This window comes from Syngnathoides biaculeatus, chromosome 6 (assembly GCF_019802595.1).
Source record: "Syngnathoides biaculeatus isolate LvHL_M chromosome 6, ASM1980259v1, whole genome shotgun sequence".
Classification (NCBI taxonomy): domain Eukaryota; kingdom Metazoa; phylum Chordata; class Actinopteri; order Syngnathiformes; family Syngnathidae; genus Syngnathoides; species Syngnathoides biaculeatus.
Genome location: NC_084645.1, coordinates 11,815,952 through 11,835,409, shown reverse-complemented (window position 1 = coordinate 11,835,409; position 19,458 = coordinate 11,815,952). Strand labels below are relative to the sequence as shown.

The 19,458-nt window shown below is 40.7% G+C and overlaps 1 protein-coding gene across 3 annotated transcripts in view; it reads right to left on the bottom strand.

Annotated features, from left to right (window-relative positions):
- itpr2 (inositol 1,4,5-trisphosphate receptor, type 2) overlaps positions 1 to 18,633 on the bottom strand; it is an 88,505-nt gene extending 69,872 nt beyond the window's left edge. For 2 of the 3 annotated variants that reach the window (XM_061821676.1, XM_061821677.1), the window contains exons 1-10: positions 18,255 to 18,633; positions 6,827 to 6,897; positions 6,458 to 6,576; positions 6,286 to 6,372; positions 5,881 to 6,039; positions 5,010 to 5,108; positions 3,669 to 3,752; positions 3,428 to 3,574; positions 2,368 to 2,463; positions 1,278 to 1,322 (exon numbers count right to left, since the gene is read on the bottom strand). In XM_061821676.1, coding sequence (XP_061677660.1) covers positions 1,278 to 1,322; positions 2,368 to 2,463; positions 3,428 to 3,574; positions 3,669 to 3,752; positions 5,010 to 5,108; positions 5,881 to 6,039; positions 6,286 to 6,372; positions 6,458 to 6,576; positions 6,827 to 6,897; positions 18,255 to 18,346 — 999 coding nt within the window. In that variant the 5' untranslated portion in view covers positions 18,347 to 18,633. The remainder of the gene's footprint in view (positions 1 to 1,277; positions 1,323 to 2,367; positions 2,464 to 3,427; positions 3,575 to 3,668; positions 3,753 to 5,009; positions 5,109 to 5,880; positions 6,040 to 6,285; positions 6,373 to 6,457; positions 6,577 to 6,826; positions 6,898 to 18,254) is intronic. The other variant, XM_061821678.1, reaches the window with a different exon arrangement.
- Between the last annotated feature and the right edge of the window lie 825 nt (positions 18,634 to 19,458).

The following is a 19,458-nucleotide window of genomic DNA, read 5'->3' as shown; positions in this document are numbered from 1 at the left end:
CAATCTGCATGGCCATACAGCTGAACTGGGCAGGATAGAAGGTGATAAAAAGGGGGAATACAGAAATATGTTTCAACCAAATACTGTAGGGTTTTTTTTTTTTACTTTTCTAGCTTGTTAGAAAGGGACCCACAGTAAAAAAAAAAAAAAAAAAAAGGGATCCTTTTCTTTACTTTGGGGGTGCTTAAAATGTGGTAGAATCACCTAATTATGAGCATATAACAGCAGTTAAAATGTATAATTTCTTCATCAAAAACTGATGTCCCATAGGTGTCTCTTATGTAGCCAAACAAGTTATAGTACCATGTCTAATTAATACCTGTAGGGGTTCTTGGTGTGATTATATTCATTGACATGACAGACACGTCTCACGTCACGTCTTTATTGGCTCAAAGACCACCGATAAATGAAGCAGTCTCCAAATCTGATCTTTTGAATCATACATCTTTAATGAACCATAGTTTGACACCTTTCCTCCACGTCTTGCATGGGTATCACCTCAATATGAAAAGGAGCTAAATCTGCGGTACTAGTATGATATAGCTGTAGCAGTTACTGTGTTAATTCCACCCACTGCTCTTTGCATGTCAATGGGAAGGTCCCAAGAGATGCCTTCACACCTCAGCTTCTATACACCCCCACCACCACCACCGTCCACTGGTGACTCACCCCAGCATCTTAACACAGACGAGAGAAGCAGAGCAGACAGCACGCCTTCCCACCCCTTTCACACAGCACCCCCCACCCTCCACACACACACACAACACACACACACACACACACAACACACACACACACACACACACACACACACACACACACACACACACACGTACCCAGACATTATGTAAGGAGCCCCCTGTGTGTCTGAAATTCAGCATGGGCATAAGAAAGTGTGCGAGGGTGAGACAGTTTGTGTGTGCGTTTACTGCCTGAATACAAATGTGTTAGGTAGCTATGGGCTTAGGAATCTAGATATAGAAGAGAAGTAGGCATGCGCGCATGTGTGTGTGTGTGTGTGTGCATGTATGAGCCGTTGTTTAGTAAATTGTAAGTGTAAGAAAGCTTGCAAAATTGCGTAACGAGACGGGGGGACCTGGAGTTAAGACAACTCCTCGTGACTCATTCTCTTGCAGTCCCACTCATGGCGTAACATCATCTGCCTCCTGATTATTGAATTGCTAACACTGATTATCAGATTATATTAGATATCGGTGCAAGGATGAGGTCACTTGTATGCCATTTAGCAGCTCAATGTCATCATTAGATAAACTCACCTCTCCTTTAGGGTCCATTATTTTGTCTTTGAATTCAGGGTTTTCCTGCAATGAAAGATAAATCAAAAGTGACCTTGATGGAAGTCTCTTCTACTACCTATCAAACCAATCACCATCAGCAAAACTAAAGCTGCCACCTGTATTAAAGGAAACAGTGCCACCTACAGCATCCTTGTCAACAGGGCTTTTTCATCCATTCAGTATGATAAGTATTAATTCATATATTTTCAGAACCAATTTATCCTCACAAGGGTTGCGGGCCTACTAGAGCCTATCCCAGGTATCTCCAGGCAGGAGACGGGGTACACCCTGAACTGGTTGCCGGCCAATCGGAAGGCACACATTATATAAACAAAATCATGTGCGCACACAGACACCTTAAGGCCATTTAGTCTGCAATCAACCAACCACACATGTTTTTGGAAGGAAACCAGAGTATCCGGAGAAAACCCACCCATACATGCGGAGAACATGCAAACTCCACACAGCGGAACCGTAATTAAACCCTGGTCCTCAATACTGTGAGGTAGACGCGCTAACTCGTCGACCACCGTGCTGCCTTGTATAGTTTCATCCATCTATTTTCCAAGCCACTTATCCTCACAGGGTCCGGGAGTGCTGAAGCCAATCCCCGCTATCATCAGGCAGGAGGCGGTGGTGAGTGGTGGTGCCGAGCTGGTTGGGTTATTGGCAATTGCAGGGAACATAGAGAGAAACAACCACTCACACTCACAATCTCACCTAAGGGCAAAAAGGGCAATTTAGAGTCTCCAGTTTATACATGTTTTTGGGATGTGGGAGGAAACCGGAGTGCCTTGAGAAAACCCACACAGGCACGAGGAGAACATGAAAACTCCACAGAGGAAGGCCGGGATATGAACCCCAGTCTTCAGAACTGAGGCCATCACTCTAACAAGACGTGCCACGGTGCCGCATGTACAGTATCAAGTTCAAAGTTAAAAACAAAATTACAATTAAAAAAAAAGGATTCAGATATTTATGGACTATATTAATGGTGTGTGACATAACTAAGGTAATTCCTTGTGCTATATTAAATATGTACAACCATATTACGTTGAAAATGTCTCACCTCAGCTGCCAAGTAATTGCCAGTGGCGAGGTGCTTGAAGCGAAACAAACTGTTCCACTGACCAGCCCCACCTCTGCAAGGGTCATAGTGAACAACCTAGGATGGCCCCAAAAAAATAGAAAAAAGATTTTCATTTCATTTTTCAATTATAAATTATAATTGTTGTGAAATGATGTTAGGCAGAAGAATTATCCTGGGAAAAGTACACTCTATACAATTGTTTTGGGTTTTTAAATTACAACTCACTCTAAATGTTATTGGGATACACAATATTTACCAAGTCATACACTGTGTACACACACGCAATTCCTTGAACGCATTGTTTGCCTCACTCACACTAAAGATGAAATGAGGCCTCAACCATTTTATAGTGTTAGACCAACCCAACAGACTAAGATGACAAATGCAATTATTCCAAACAATAACTGCTTTCAATAATCCTGTTAAACTATCAGATCATTCAGAAGATTATCATTATGTCATTATCATTTCTCTGATCGTGACAGTCTCTGTCTGTCATGGGATTAGCAAGATATGAATGATATAGGTAATCGTTTTCCTTTTGAAATTCTTCTCCACATTACCAATTATAAGTGATAAATATAGTGGCCCAAAAGGGTAAAAAGTAAAACATCAATCGTGGGCTAGTGGATCATGGGAGAGCAACTCGATTAGATCAAAGTGCTGATAACCTAAGCCTCACTATTGTTCCGAATTTAACACTTTGGTAGATCTGGATCTGGTCACACACTGAATGACAGACATTTTGGTGTTTCTGACTGGTGTCAAATACAGTATAAGCAGCTGGCATAGTAAGTAGTGAAATTGGGGAAATCACTTGAAGCTAATTCTGAAAAACATGCATAACGTGCAAAGATACAATTGAAAATGCACTCGGAGAATTAAAATGAAGGGTCGTCAACAATAAACTGGAGTTTCTTACTGTATAAGGCTACAAAAGCATTTCACTTCCGACTAAACGTCCTAGCGGTACACGCAAGTCAAGAGAATATTGGACCCTGTTTATAATCAATCCTAACAACGTTATTTCATGTTTCACCTCAACTTCCCATAAAGCTTTGGAGCTGGTGGCAGAGGTGGCAGACTGACGCAGTGTGGTCCGGAGGAAGACATGCTGGGTTTTTTTGTAGTCGTCACAGGTCAGAAACTTCTCCTGCTCCGCGTGGAAGAGCCTAACCACATCTCCCTGGGAGAAGAGATCCAAACAGGGCGTGTCACACGATCAACCCCACAAACAGCTTCACTAAAGGATACACACAAATTGAGGTAAAAGAACAAACCCCCTTCAGGATGTCTTCCTTGTAGTCACTAAACTTCATGAACAATGTGACTTTCCAGCTGGTGTTGCAGTTGACTGCATTAACCTGCAACATAAAGCAGGGGGAATACGTGAATCAGTGAAACACTACAGTAAAAACTCATTTATCACCAGGTTTTTGTTCCAGAAAATCCCTGCAATAAATGAAATCTGCAAAGTGGTGACCAATTATTAATTATTTAAAATAGAACCCTATTGGCAGCACAGTGGATGACTGGTTAGGACATCTGTTTCACAGTTTTTAGGACCCAGGTAGAAATCTGGACTAGACTCTGTGGCGTTTGCATTTCCTGCCCATGCCACCATGGATTTTCTCCAGAGATTCCGGTTTTCTCCAATAACCCAACAAAATGCATGGTAGGTTAAATGGAGACTTTAAATTGTTCGCAGGAGAGAATGTTTCTTTCATTATGTGTGCAATCCGATTGGCTGCCGACCAGTTAAGGATGTACCCCGCTTTTGCCCAAAGATAGCTGGGGTAGGCTCCAGCACACCTGCAGGCCTAGTGAGAATAAGCGGCACAGTTAATGGATGGATGGATGGATGGATAGATGGATGAATGGATGGACAGATATATGCAACTGGCAATATATGATGCCCTCCACAAGTGCAGGTATTTTATTTGTCCACTTGAGGTCACCATCAACAAACTTTATACAAGCATGTATCTGTGCGTTACAGAATACGCACAACATACTTCCACACTTGGCTAAAAGGGTGTAAGCATTTCCTCTCAGTTCAGATGCTTTGATCGCATGAAAAGCCCAAGGTGATTTCCTACTTTAAGCACTGGCCCTGTTCCTCACAATCACAGTCCTCAAAATCTCGAGAGTTAGAAGCATTATGGGAACACAGAATTCAGTACGCTGTTTTGAACGACAGACGTGTAGTTGAAGAAAATCATGCTAAACATTGCTCTTTACTTGGATTTGCTTTTTTCCATATTCTTATGAGTGTGTGCATTAGCTATTTGTCGGGCTAAAGTTACGAATTGTCAATTTATTTCATGCCTTTAGACATTGGCTTTGTGTGTACGTTCTTTGTTTCGTCAAACAATTTGTTGATTTATACCAAATGTATGAGTTTAGATCGCTCAGTGAGCCCAACTGACCTTATGTGAGTCATTGCTGCCACAATAAAATCATATTACCTAATAAACCCATCTGTATCAGAGAAGTGCAAATAATAAAATGCATTACATTAACTTGGGGGGGGGAATCCGTTAATGTACTGAATTCACAAAAAGTGAACCGCAATATAGCTAAGGATTACTGTACTTAAATTTGTGTATTTGTCGTCCCACCTCTTTGCAGCCAGGGTTGTCTAGCAGTTCAATATTACTGGCATGAAGAGGCTGCCCTGCATTCACTGGCATCAGCACAACCTTGTCTCCAACCACCACCTTAAAAAAAAAAAGTTTGAGAATAGTTTCTTTTTTTCCCCAAATTGATTTGAAACATCCTAATGCAATGAACGCAAAAGTGTCTCCATGCAAGGGTCTACTCCAACCTAGTTTTTTTATGTCGTGTACGCAACTGGGTGAATTTTTTACATGCTCACTCTCACTGCAAATGGTAAGCAGGTCTGCCTCGGTGAGTTGGGCATATGTTTAGCATATATGGTCTCACACCTCATTTTCTCCAGCATTACACAAAAATAATCAATGATCGGCAAATTCTTCTCAATTTACTGCATCTGTACAGCATATTTTCTTGAAAAAAAAAACTATTTCAAACAGGAGTGTACAAAGATTTGTAATCAATTACATTCTGTGTGTGCTAATTTTTTTAAATCACAACTGTTTATTTAAATATGTTGACCAACTACAGTACTCTCAAGCACAATGTGATTTTGAATGCTGTTTTTATACAGCATTTCCAATGCTGTAATGGAATATTTACAATAAAATGAAGCATATTTCCTGACAAAGAAATATATGCAAAGCCTATCAAACCATGCATCTTAATCCAAACCACGAGTGAACAATTGTCATGCACAATCAAGAGCAATACCTTTAATCATACGAAGCTAAAGGCAAAAAAAAAAAAAAAAAGTCACAAAATCAGAAAAGTTACTGGAATCTGACAAATGATCTAGAAGATTGGATAAGATTCCAATTTGGTGGATTAGACCATCACTGTAGAAATGACAAGTCCAAAAAGAAGGGCACTTACATTGTCTCCTTCACTGCGAAGCTTCCAGAAAGGCTGAATGTAAAACCAGGATCCTTCGTTCCCAGCTGGATCCAGAGAAACCCGCATGGCATTTTTTTCCAGCAATGCTGGTAAACGCTTGTTGACTGTCAGGTACTTGTTACTCTTGATGTGCAGGAGCTATGAGCCAAGAAATGGCCACGTTCACAGGTTGACAGTATAACATTAAGTGGATCTTACTTTCAAGGAAAGAAGTTACAGCAGGACCTACCTTATAAAAATCGAAGCAATTGATTTAACTACATATGTAATAAATGATGACTGGAGGCTTTTGCAACTATAGTGACAAGCTCTGATAAACTGAACAAATACAACCAGGCTCTGGAGTGAAGGACAACCTGACAAGTATTTGCAGAAGGGCTGTACCTGGACAACATTGCTGTATTTAACAACTTCTCCAAGGAGCTTCTTATTTTCAGACTCATTCTGCCTCTGCTCAAGCTCTGCGGCATGCTGGGTAACGAAAACAGAAACATTATAAGGCCTGCATACAAGTTCTTTGAGCATGATAACTGCTGTGGGCTGGGTAAAGTTTAACCTGTAGTTTCTTGAATAAATCTGCCTGGGTATTGTTGTTCCCTTGTTTTCCTTGTTTCGCCTTCCAGAATTGCTTCTGGGCAGAGTACCTGTTCATGGGACAAACCTTGAAGAGGCAATCTGCAGAAGAGACCAACGAAGCAGTCAGCCATGCAGGCATCATCTCCATGAGTCAATACTTTTATGAGGGCAAAACTGCATTTTCGTTGGAGGTCAGGGTTATTTACCAAACAGAGGCCAGCTATGTCAGTTCAATGCAATAAAATATTATTGGAGCCAGAGTCACACAAAAAACACGAAGTGTAGCACTTGGTTGGCCTCGACTGTGTGTGCACGTATGCTGCTTGTGTGTGCCACTAATTCCACATACCTCTGAACTTTTTTGGAGGGTTTGCCAAATCTCCCGCATCAGGCTGGACTACACATCTGTCATCCACAAGACTACAGAAGATACCAACAGAAGATCAATAAAGATATTTAAGTGTTATTGGTGTCCTTGTAGTCAATGTACACTAGCCATGATAGTGTGTGCCTGCTGTTGACATATTTTTTGCCTTTTGTTACCAAGTGTGTGCGTGTAGTTCTTCGTCAGGCTATTGAGGGCTATTAAAGTGGCCCCCAGTGCGATGTTGTCAAAAGAGGAAACTGCACAGTGTTGATTAGAGACTTTTTTTTTTCATGAATTCCATGGTTCAACATTACTAACTTACACTCACTGGGCTACAATAGTAGATCCTACAGCACTAAACGACAGTCTTATGTAGTGCAGTTATACATCCACAATAAATACTGAACATAAAAGTTTTTTTTTTTTTTTAATACTGCTCTGATAGTCTCAGTCAAAACAGCTAGAGTGAAGAAAAAAGGCATTTGAACATCCTGCTGTATTGCAAGTTCTCCCAATTGCAAATCATGGAAGGCCTGAAATTTTCATCGTAGGTGAATGTCCACTGAGAGAGAGATAATCTAAATACAAAAATCCAGAAATCACAATGTATGATTTTTTTAAACGATTTATTTGTGATACAGCTGCAAATAAGTATTTGAACACCTATCAGCTAGAATTCTGAGCCTCAAAGACCTGTTAGTCCGCCTTTAAAGGAAGACTTTGTCGACACTAATAGGAATGTTAACACACATTAAAAGTTAGTAGATGTGGGTTCAGTGTTTCTTTTAATGCCATAGTTATCTGCAGATTTCACTGAGAAACATCTCTAAATTGGAAAAGTATTATGGAAATTCCTCTCTCCGTCAGACATTCCAATGAGCCCGGCTGGAAAACTGACAGCCAATCACCGGTTGCCACGGCTGCAGTGTTTCCTGTTCTGACGCCCCATTGCTCGTGGATACATTTCACCGGACAGAGAACGTCCACTATTTGCCATTTTGTGGCCGACTTTTGTGAAAAAATAATTACAAACAAACAAAGTAGCATGATGTACAATGTTCAAGCTTGGGCGCTTGAGCCAGAATACATACAACCGCCAGTTGACTTGTTTGAAAGGGGGCGTGGCACTAACGGCGAACAATAACGGTCCCATTGTATGGACCGCAGAGATTTGTTTGATGCCTTTGTGAGGAGTTGGTTTAGATGTAGAGAATATACACCCTGCGTGGCCTGACTTATTTTTAACCTCGTATGCGCACACACGGATCGCCGTAAATAGTAACCAGGAAGTGTTACACGTACATACCCATCCATCCATTTTCTTGGCCGCACGATGGTCAAAGGTGTGCTGGAGCCTATCCCAGCTGTCAACGGGAAGGAGGAAGATTTATACACACGCAGACACGGGGAAAACATGCAAACTCCACACACGGAGGTCCAGGATTGAACAGCTGCGCCACCCTCATAACGTATGTTGTTGCCTTACCGTACCAGCAAGAGAGGCTATAACTTAGCGGCTAATAACCAGTAATGATTAAATGCGTGGAAATTTCTGTGCTGATGAATAGGCCTCAACTGCAACAGCCACAGCTTTATCCTTCAGGTTGACCCCACGGGAGATTAAATAAGGACAAATTCTCAGTTTTGGTGCAGAACAAGTGACCATCTTAGCATAGCTAGAACGAATGGTCTGTAATGCTAAGTACCGGCGATGTCGGGGGCGGGGTCAAGGATGTTTCTTTCGGTTTGGTTCTGAAAGCTGACAGATATCCAGATTTTGCTTGGATTTCAAATATGTTCTTTATTTTCTTTTTTTTTTTCAATTACTGTACAATGTATATGTAATAATAATATTACTTCACATTGGAGGGTTTATTGTACAAATGAATTCTGAGGAAAGTCTTTAAAAGTCCACCTCCACGCCATGTACTATACTGAATCAGATGCACCTGCGTGAGGTCATTAGCTGGATAAAAACGCCTGTCCACCCCATAAAATTAGTAAGACTCAAACTGGTAACATGGCCAAAACCAAAGAGCTGTCCAAAGACACCAGAGACAAAATTCTACAGCTCCACACGGCTGGAAAGGGCTACGGAGAAATTGCCAAGCAGCTTGGTGAAAAAAGGTCATTAGAAAATGGAAGAAGCTAAACATGACGCTCAATCTCAATTGGAGTGGAGCCCCAGGCAAGATATCATGTCATGGTGTCTCAATTATCCTTAGAAAGGTGAGGAATCAGCCCAGGACTACACGACAGGACTTGGTCAATGACCTGAAAAGAGCTGGGACCACCATTTCCAAGGTGACTGTTGGTAATACACTAAGACGTCATGGTTTGAAATCATGCATGGCACGGAAGGTTCCCCTGCTTAAACCAGCACACGTCAAGGTCCGTCTTAAGTTTGGCAATGACCATTTAGATGATACAGAGGAGTCATGGGACAATGTTTTGTGGTCTGTTTAGACCAAAATTGAACTTTTTAGTCATAATTCCACTAATCGTATTTGGAGGAAGACGAATGATGAGTTCCATCCTAAAAACACCATCCCTACTGTGAAGCATAGGGGTGGTCGCATCATGCTTTGGGGTGTTTTTCTGCACATGGGATAGGACGACTGCACTGTATTAAGGAGAGGATGAGAGCCATGTATTGTGAGATTTTGGGGAACAACATCTTTCCCTCAGTCAGAGCATTGAAGATGGATCGTGGCTGGGTCTTTCAACATGACAATGAAGCATATAGCCAGGAAAACCAAGGAGTGGCTCCGTAAGAAGCATATCAATGTTCTGGCATGGCCTAGCCAGTCTCCAGACCTAAACCCAATAGAAAATCTTTGGAGGCAACTGAAACTCCGTGTTTCTCAGCAACAGCCCAGAAACCTGTCTGATCTAGAGAAGATCTGTGTTGAGGAGTGGGCCAAAATTCCTCCTGCAGTGTGCGCAAACATGGTGAACAACTAGATGAAACGTTTGACCACTTTGCAAACAAAGGCTAATGTACCAAATATTAGCATTGGTTTTCTCAGGTGTTCAAATACTTATTTGCAGCTGTATCACATATATAAATTGTTGAAATATCATACATTATTTCTGGATTTTTCATTTTAGATTATCTCTCTCTCACAGTGGTCATACACCTACAATGAAAATTTCAGACCCATCCATGATTTCTAAGTGGGAGAACTTGCAATATAGCAGGGTGTTCAAATACTCATTTTCTTCACTGTATACAAGATGCAGTTCTTGCAATTAGGGATGGGGATTTGACTAAATTTCCTCAAATCAATAATGGCAATGATAGGACGTAATATCTCGCCGAATGTTCTGTGACACTGTCATGTTGAGGAGAATAATGTTATCCAGACATGTTTTACAATAGCATCCGGAGGTCAATGTAGCTCAACTTGATTTTTTCCCCTCTCTTTACATAAACAATTTCAGATTAAATTAATAGCATGCTGGTTGTGGTCAAGCAGTCTATGATTAAATTAACAGTTACCGTATTTTCACGGCTATAAGGCGTACTTAAATGTCTTGAATTTTTTTCCCAAATGGACAGTGCGCCTTATACATGACCCGTTGTGGAAAATTTGTGAACGACTGGAAGCATTTTCTGCTGACACGCTAGTTATATAAAGGAAAAGTGGACCTGTAAGAGGAAAGCATGTGGAAGTTACAGGAGAAAGTGTGGGTGTGAAGACACTAAAGGCACGCCCCCCAGAACAGACATAATGCTGGTATACGTTTTGTGCTAAACAACATAACTTTGGCAAAGGTCCCCCAAAAATGGCACCACCAAAGATATGCTTACAAAGAACAAACAACTGCCGTGAATAAACAAGCGCAGCTAATGAACTCGGAGCTTGCTGTAATACTGGGAGCCTAAAAGGCGAGGTGGCCCAAGTTGGAAGAACAAGAGAAATGGATTAATTAACAAAAAACAAACAATCGCTGTGAAACACCCCCCCCCCCCAAAAAAAAAAAAAACAACGAAGCAACTTCATTCACTGGACATCACCGTGAACAAAATAAAGTGAAGTTGCGAGCGATGTGGGAGCGATGGATGACAAATGGCAAACACAAGGTTATTAAGAGGCAGCCCTGGGCGAGTTACGCCACAATTTCTTAAAGGACTGTGGATGCTTGGGCTAACGTGTCTGCATCCACTTGAGGAAATAGGAAAATGAGCTTTGCCAAGTCGAGAAGACCAAGCTGAGGTTCCATGAAAACAGGGCGAGGTGGCCCAAGTTGGAAGAACAACACGAGCAATGGATTATTTAACAAAGAATAAACAATTGCCGTGAAAGAAAAACAACAACAATCGCTGGACATCGATGTGAAGAAGGTAAGCAAAGTGAAGTTGCGAGTGGCGTGGGATATACCATATACACAGTGAGTTCAGTTGTACTTTATTAACGTATTTAATAATGTATATAGCGATACTAGCTTAAAGCATACGGTAGCATGCATGCACACTATTTAAAAAGGCACCCGGAGGAAAACTTGAGTTCTGTTGTACTTAAATTAAGTATTTAACATTGTAAACAGTGAATTTGGTTGTACTTTATTGAAGCATTTAAAAAGCGTGCATACACACTATAGTATGGTTTCAGCTAGTATCGCTATACAGTTATACTGTATAGCTACATAGTTAAATACTTCAATAAAGTACAACTGAACTCACGATTTACACTGTTAAATATGTCAGTAAAGTATGTACCACTGAACTCTGCTTTCCATCTGGTACCTTTTCAAATCGCATGCATGTATCCTCCCATATGCTTAAACCTAATGTTGCTATATAGCTATATCCTTTGGGGTGTTAAACTTGTATGTAAATAACGTTTGAAGTGCATGTTTTGTGTCAATTATTTCTTCGCTCATCAATTTGTTGTCTGCTGGTTGTGCTATTCTCTTTGCTCTGGTGTAAAGATTTTGGTTTGGTGTGAAACTGTGGGTGAGAATGGTGTGTTGACTCATGACTCACTTCCACCGCTCATAGTGGGGGGGGGGGGGGGAGAGTGTAAGCTTGTTCTTCTGCTTACAAGAATGAAGGTGCAATTGTGCCTCACTTTCTCGTGAGCGCCACCCTGCCTGTGCCTAATAATACGGTGCACCTTGTACGCGTGCTAAATACTGGAATTCCACCCTCATCTGAAACTGCGCATTTTAATACGGTGTGCCTTATAGCAGTGAAAATACGGTAATTTGACAAAAATTGACTGAACTCCTAAAAATCACCTAGGAGAGTGTCATAGCCTGACATTATATTGCAAAGTTATGGTCAGTGAATGGTGACGGTTTTGTTGCCACATAACTCCACTACACTGGTACTGGCTGTATTTCCAAGCAAAAAGCATATACATTGTACAATATTTTTCTGAGGAGGTGTTTCGTCACCTTAATGTTTCATTACTAGAGACATTCGGAAGTAGAGGTACCACTGTAATTCAACACGCTACCAATATACAATAGCTGAGATGCACATGCAAATCCATTCATCCTGCTGTAATGCAAATGCTATATTCACCCAATTCATGTGAAGTTGGTAACTGCTTAACTAAGCCCAGCCCTTTCTTATTCATTCTATTCCACTCAAGCCCTATCAATCCGCAGACTACAAAGCCCCTACAAGGATTCCCAACCTATTTCAGGTTGGGAAAACAACAATAGACGCCAACAGGTGGCATCATGGAGTGCAGAACAGCTCAAATATAAAGTGTCAAAAGCCGCCAAATAGGTAACTGGAATCCACAGAGAAACAAGCTTTTTAGTAGAGGGGAGGAGGGTTGACAATCATACTCAGCGGGTCCAGTTTGCTCTGAAACTGGGTTAACCATGAACCTCAGATAAAGCAACCAGGCTGATCACACACACGATCTAATTATAGCTCCAGAGTTAGTGCTAAACATACCGAATCTAGACGATAGAAAAGCCAGAACCAATAAGAAAGAGATTACAGGAGGATATTTTAAACAACAAAGGCATGTAGCTGCATGCTTCAACCTGACGATTACACAGAACAGTGATGACATCCACACTTAGAAGTTTTATACTTACACCATCCAGAAAAAAGAAATAGTGGAACCACAAAAAGAAAAATCTCATTGAAGTCATTCAATTCAGAATTGGATTAAAACATTCTGGAAAGTATCCATCCGAAGTTGCATAAACTTTCAGCACACAAATTGGGGTCAATCAAGATGTCACACAACGGTGCACCTCACAGTGGTAGATCAAAGGAATACTTCTGAACATGGATTTCATTTTCAAAATTAAAACCAAACCTCAACAAGGTGTATGAAGAGAAGATTGCAGGAATGAAAGTCTAATCGGAACTAAAAGGTATGTGAGGTACGGTGGTCTGGAAGAGCAAAACATAAATTGTGAAACACTAACATTTCAGAAAATACAACAACAGAACACTAACATTTCAGAAAGTAAAAAAAAAAAAAAAAAAAAAAAACAAGATTAAGCCTTTAAAAAAAAAAGAGGAAAAATTACAATTGCACAAACACGAAAAGGGAGGGCCCCATTTTGCAGACATTCTTGTAATTCTCACAGCCTTTCTCCAATCCTTTTTTAAAGTACCGAGCGAGGGATCTACCTTGTATACATTTTGGTCTGGTCTATTAGGGAAACAGTTGGCTAAAGACGCACAATGCGCAATAGTTCAGTAGGGTGGTTCTACTGAGCAGCCGATTGGTCAACAAGTGGTTTTGTCGAGATTCTAAATTATATATAATCTCCATTTCACAGCGTATTCACGTCCCAGGTTACATTAAAATAAAACCCACATGAGCTTTCCCCCACAGTAAAATTACATTTCCGGGTTTGCAAGCCGTGCTCTCTCATCTTAAGCCATACACATAGATAAGTATCAACACTTTTTAACGTCAATGCTGAAATTAATATTCACAATGTGCCTACCAATGAAAAAACAAAGTTGGTGGATCCCTCGCTCGGTATGTTCAAAAATGATTGGACCTGGCTGCTTCCTTGCAAATGGCCACACTTTCCATTTAATTCTCGACAGCATTCTTTCTCTTTAGCAACCTACTTCTTCCTTAACTCTTTATCTTTTTATGGTTTAAGAAATGTGATCTAGTACAATATATTTTATACACAGCATCAAACACCTACACAGGCTCACTGTTCAAGGCGTCCATATCTACAATTTCTTTCAATCTGTGTAGCTACTCTTCCCGCGATGCAGGAGTCAATCATATTGAAGCGGGGTGGATCTTGGCAAGAAAAGTCGTGCGATTTCCGAGAATGTTTGTGAAATGGGCCCCTCCCTCTCGTTCCAGGTTGCTGCAATTATAATGTGTTTAGTCTCTTTTTGTAAAATCATTACGTTTTGTTTTTGTGGTTCCTGAAATGTTAATGTGTTTGTTTTTATTTTCTCTGAAATGTCAAAGTGTTTTGTTTTTCTGGTTCCTGAAATGTTAAACTGTTTTGTGGTTTTCTGAAATGTTAGTGTTTGTTGCATTGTTAGCTGCTATAGGCTGCAGCTCTCCCACGACCCTTGTGAGGATATGGGGTGTGAAAAATGGAATGGAATGTTTTGCACTTCCAGGCCACCGAAGTAATGTAACATTTGTATGTTTATCATTAACAGTGGTTCGCTACATTTACGGCAATTGAAAAATTTAAAATGCTTGAAAAACTGCCTAGAAAAGATTATTTTCATTTGTATTGTTCCTATGGGATTTTTCTTTTTTTTTTTTATTACAGAATCCCACCAAATCAGTGGCTGCCCAGGGTCTCAGATTTTTGTACCACCTTAGACTTTTGTAATGTGGTCATCTCAGTAGCACATCAAATTCGACCATAAAATCCAAGATGAAAAGGGCTGGGATTAATCCAGATGGCTCAGGTGAACTTGTAATAACCCTGACAGACTTCTGGCTTCTGATTGTTTGGAATATAAAGGCGTGTAAGTGTCGAAGAGATTTCATGTTAACCTATGTAAACAAAGGCACTCCACCCAGCTCGAGTTAAAGTGTGGTCACAAGGGCTGTGGCTCTTTGCCTTGGTTCTCTCTCAAGGTGTTAAGTGCTCTTGTTGGCAATCAAATACTGATTTTTTTTTTTTTTTTTTTTTACTGCTTAGTTACACAATCAGATCATGGACACTTTTAACATTTACTCTCTGTAGATGTATCAACACCGGTCGTATTCAATTTCAGGAGCTTTTCTGGTGAAACTCATTTAAAACTTAACAGTTCAAAGCAGTGTTCCCCATTTTTTTAAGATCCAAATTAGAAATGTGGGATTCTCCTGAGGACCCAAAATTATAAAGACAGTTTGACAAAGCTTCACTTGAAATCAGGAATAAGATTCATCCCATCCATCCATTTTTTCTTCCAGTTTCTACTCACTAGGGCCATGAGCTTGCTGGGGCCTAACTCGGCTATCTTTGGGCGAGAGGATGGATAGACCCTTAATTGCCCCCCAGCTAATCGCAGGGGAAATGTAGACAAACATTTGCACACAGATTCACATATACGGGCAATTCAGAGTCTTCAATCACCGTGATTTCTCGAGTATAATGCGTCCTGAAGTATAATACGCACCCCCCCAAAAAAAAAAAAAAAAAAAAATCAGGAAAAGCTTTCTACCAATGAACAATCCGCACCACCAATTTGCTGCAATCCATATACTCAAAAGATGAGGAATTATCGAAACTTCTATTTTGCTAGGTTTGTACTTTTATTGTTTTTCAAAAAAATCATCTCGACAATAATCTTTGTTGATGTACTGATGCAGTGGTAATATATATCTCGGGACAGGCCACGGGACATTCTTGTCCTGGTCCCTGCAATTGTTAGAACAGAATCCCTCAACTAACTAAAATAAATGCTCAACCATGGCATTACATTCTATTCATACTGTTGATTACACATATTACAGTCTTAAACTATTTTACACTGTTAAACTTTAACATTTTTTTCCATTACATATTTGTGCATAAAACATTTGTGCATAGTGAAGTTTACCCACTCCATTACACATCCTTGGCCAAGACTTCAAAAGAAGCATCTGACTCATTTCCAGTCAGAAAAATATCCATTGTTGCTACCGTTCCCTGCTAAAAATGTTCTATAGAATTTGTACAGAACAACTTGTTCTATAGAACTTTGGCTGTGATTTTCTGTAGAATTTCTACAGAACAATAGAATTTCTATAGAAATTTTATAAGACTTGGGTCCTAAAGTTTTACACTTCTTTACAAATTCTTTAGAAATGTTCCTTAGAAAATTTTTACCTAAATACCTAAATATAATGCGCTCTATTGACTTTTTGAAAATATTTTTGGAAAAAATTGCGCATTAAAAATTACGGTAACCTACCACGCATGTCTTGTGTATGTATGAGGGAACAAGAGAACCTGGAGAAAATCCACACAACATATGACAAGAAAATGTGGTTTAAAAACTGTTTCAAGGTCCTTAACCGTAAAGACAAAGATTGGGAAATAAGAGGCATGAGGCAGGTGGGTGGGGCAGTCATTCCTCATCCAGTTGCTCATGCTCGTTTTGCAGGCTGTAGATCCAACACAGAAACCCGAAACTCTTTTAGGTCAGGGTGAACTAAGGTGCAGCTAAACATTTATTCACACAACAGGTACAGGTTCTGTTGCAGCAGCAAACCTCGAGATGTCACCAGCAATTAGAAAAATTAATTATCAGCAGGAAACAAAAGTCCATCTATTTTCTGACCCACTTATCCTCACAAGGGTCTCGAGAGTGCTGGAGCCTATCCCTGCTATCATCAGGCAGGAGGGGGGATACACCCAAAACTGGTCGCCAACCAATCACAGTATTTAGAACTAGAAAGAACTCTAATTCCTCGCGGCTCATGAAAGCGACTCACCTTTGATGAGTACTGCATTTCAACAATACCAACATGAACAAGCACACGGGGGTTGTATGTTTGGACAAAATATGAAACTTTCAAATTTTTTCAGTTTTTTTTTTTTTAAATAACTTCATACCATACTGGCATACTGTTTTAGGCCACAAAACCACAATTTTACACTGTACAGTAATATGGGTTCATATGGCAATGGACAGACAATTGGCTGTGTGAAATGTCCCCCAGGAGTCCGTTCTATCGAGGTTCAACTGGATTTTTTTTTTTTTAAGTCTTATTATCCATCATGGCACACTTATCACTATACCCCTTTCTTGAACATCTAATTACATCTGATAACTTCCCAAAGACTTATCCATAATTTTTCACTGTCAAACTACTTGTGGTTGCAATGCAAACACGGCACCAATCCACAATGGCAGCTGTTGTGACCAGTCCTCGGATATACGTCACATGACCATAAAAGTCAATATAGTGACTTTGAAGACAAACGTCCAATATTCAGTTTCAACTCTTGTTTTTGTTCCCATGGTATTGCTGTACTCACATGTAGAATAACCACAAACATATTTTAAGTGGTGTACCTTGAGTATTTTTCAACATGGTGGTTGATGAAGGCCTGCACTATATTGATGTGTAACAGACAAAAGGTCATCACATGGTCTGTGCTACAAATTGCTATTTACCCCAAATGATGTATCTTTGTTGATTAATCCACACCAGCAACAACTTGTATAGTGACATGCCGAACATGTGAATGTAAAAGGGCCAAATGACCTGTGCGCATCCACTTTTTGCGTTCATATTGGCATTCAACTACACAGTCCTAGATTTCACATTGAAAAAGTACTGTACATTTGTAAATATATTGAGAGGTGATTTCATACTTTGTGCTGAGTGACATTTTTGTTTGATGGTGTGCTGTGGAATGTATCTCTTGATAAATATTTGCCCTGGCTGAAATATTATTGTATTGTTACTCAAAACGAGTCCTGTTTACATTTGATATTTGAAAGACTAGTTTCTTTCTTTTTTTTAATGATTTGTACTGAGTATAGTTTTCTGGGTGGTTGATATATTTAGTCCTATAAAAAGTAGCACTGGCGTGTATGAGTAAATTGAAGTGTACAGTTTCATAAGTCTCCACCCGGTATTGTTGCTGCGTTGACTGCTTGTCACTCAAGCAGCGAATGTTGTCGCACACGACCCGCATGGCATTTATTCTAAGCGCCACTTCCTCCCCTGGGGGGGACGTGGCCGAAAAGGAAACCAAGAAAGTTAGCTGCAAAACGTTTGCACTCTGCTGCCTTCCTGCTTTGCATACCTGTTACATTTGCGACGGAGGAGCGGCTGTACTGTCCCATTTACATGTTTGTGTGGATTTTTTTTAGAGAGCGAGAGAGAGAGAGAGAGAGAGAGAGAGAGAGAGAGAGAGAGAGAGAGGCGTGAAAGTTAAGAGTAGTCGAGATTGATGAGTTTGAAAAGGAACGTGGGGGGGGGGGGGGGTTGGTCATCGAGAAGCGACGTACCCCAAAGTGCTGATGAAGCCGTTCACCGAGCCTTCCGCGTAGAGAGACACGATGTCTCCGATGTGAAGGAAGCTGGACCTGTGCTCTGACATTTTGGAGACGCGATGATCGGTTTCAAACGTGCCCTGCTTCCCCCATGGCCCCCACGTCTTCGCTCGAAGTCATCCGCGCCTTGGAGCGCTGCCTCCGGATCATCGAACTCGACTTTATCAGCGGGCCAAAGGACGTGTGGTGTATCTGTATTTCAAAGCAACTTCCTCAAGATGTGGCGCCTTCTGCTAGGCTTGTCTCACTTCTTCCTGTATGGTAGAGTAGCAGAGGTCTGCTTTTCACATCCACCTCGAGGGGGCGGAGACTGCCGTAGCCTGTCGAGCCTGGGAGCAAATTCCGTTCAAAAGAGCAACAGGCCTTCACTCAGTCATTGCATTTCTTCCTCTTCTTGACTCTGGAATGAGCAGTCCTCCCCCCCCCCACCCCCCACCCCCCAAAAAAAAACGCTTTTTGTCATGATATTCAAATTCTGGATGACCTAACATTGATTAGAGAATTCGTAGCAGAGGTTACACTTGTTTGACCCTGTGCTGTAAATCTTTATTTCCAACAGAATGTGAAAACATAAGTTTGTGGGGTATAAGGGCAGACTTTTTGTGATTCAGATGAAGATCTGACCATATCCATTTTTCATTCTCTGAGCCGCTTATCCTCACGAGGGTTGCGGGAGAGTTGGAGCCTATGACAGCTGTCATTGGGCAGGAGGCGGGGTATACGCTGAAGTGGTTTCCAACCAATCACAGGGCACATGGAGACAGACAACAGTCCCACTCACAATCACACCTACGCGCAATTTAAAGGTCTACTAACACGAAAACCATGATTTTTTAGTATGTTTTAAATTTTTAAAAAGGGCAGCCGGAACGGACCCATCCATTTTTTCACCACACAACATGATGACTTATATGGCTTTTTGTGACTCCCGCCATGAAAATCCTCTCAAGGGATTTGTTTTGGAGAAGAAAGGAAGTATATGCGGCAAATTCTTTCGTGTCGATGTGAAAAGTACAATACAGATTTTTTTTCATATTCAACCCCAGTCTCTTCAATGCGTGGATATAAATCGGATATGTAGCTTATGCGAGGGCAGTGGGGACACATCTGACCTGTACATAATCAAAAGGCAACCAATGTCGATATTGTTTGACAAAAA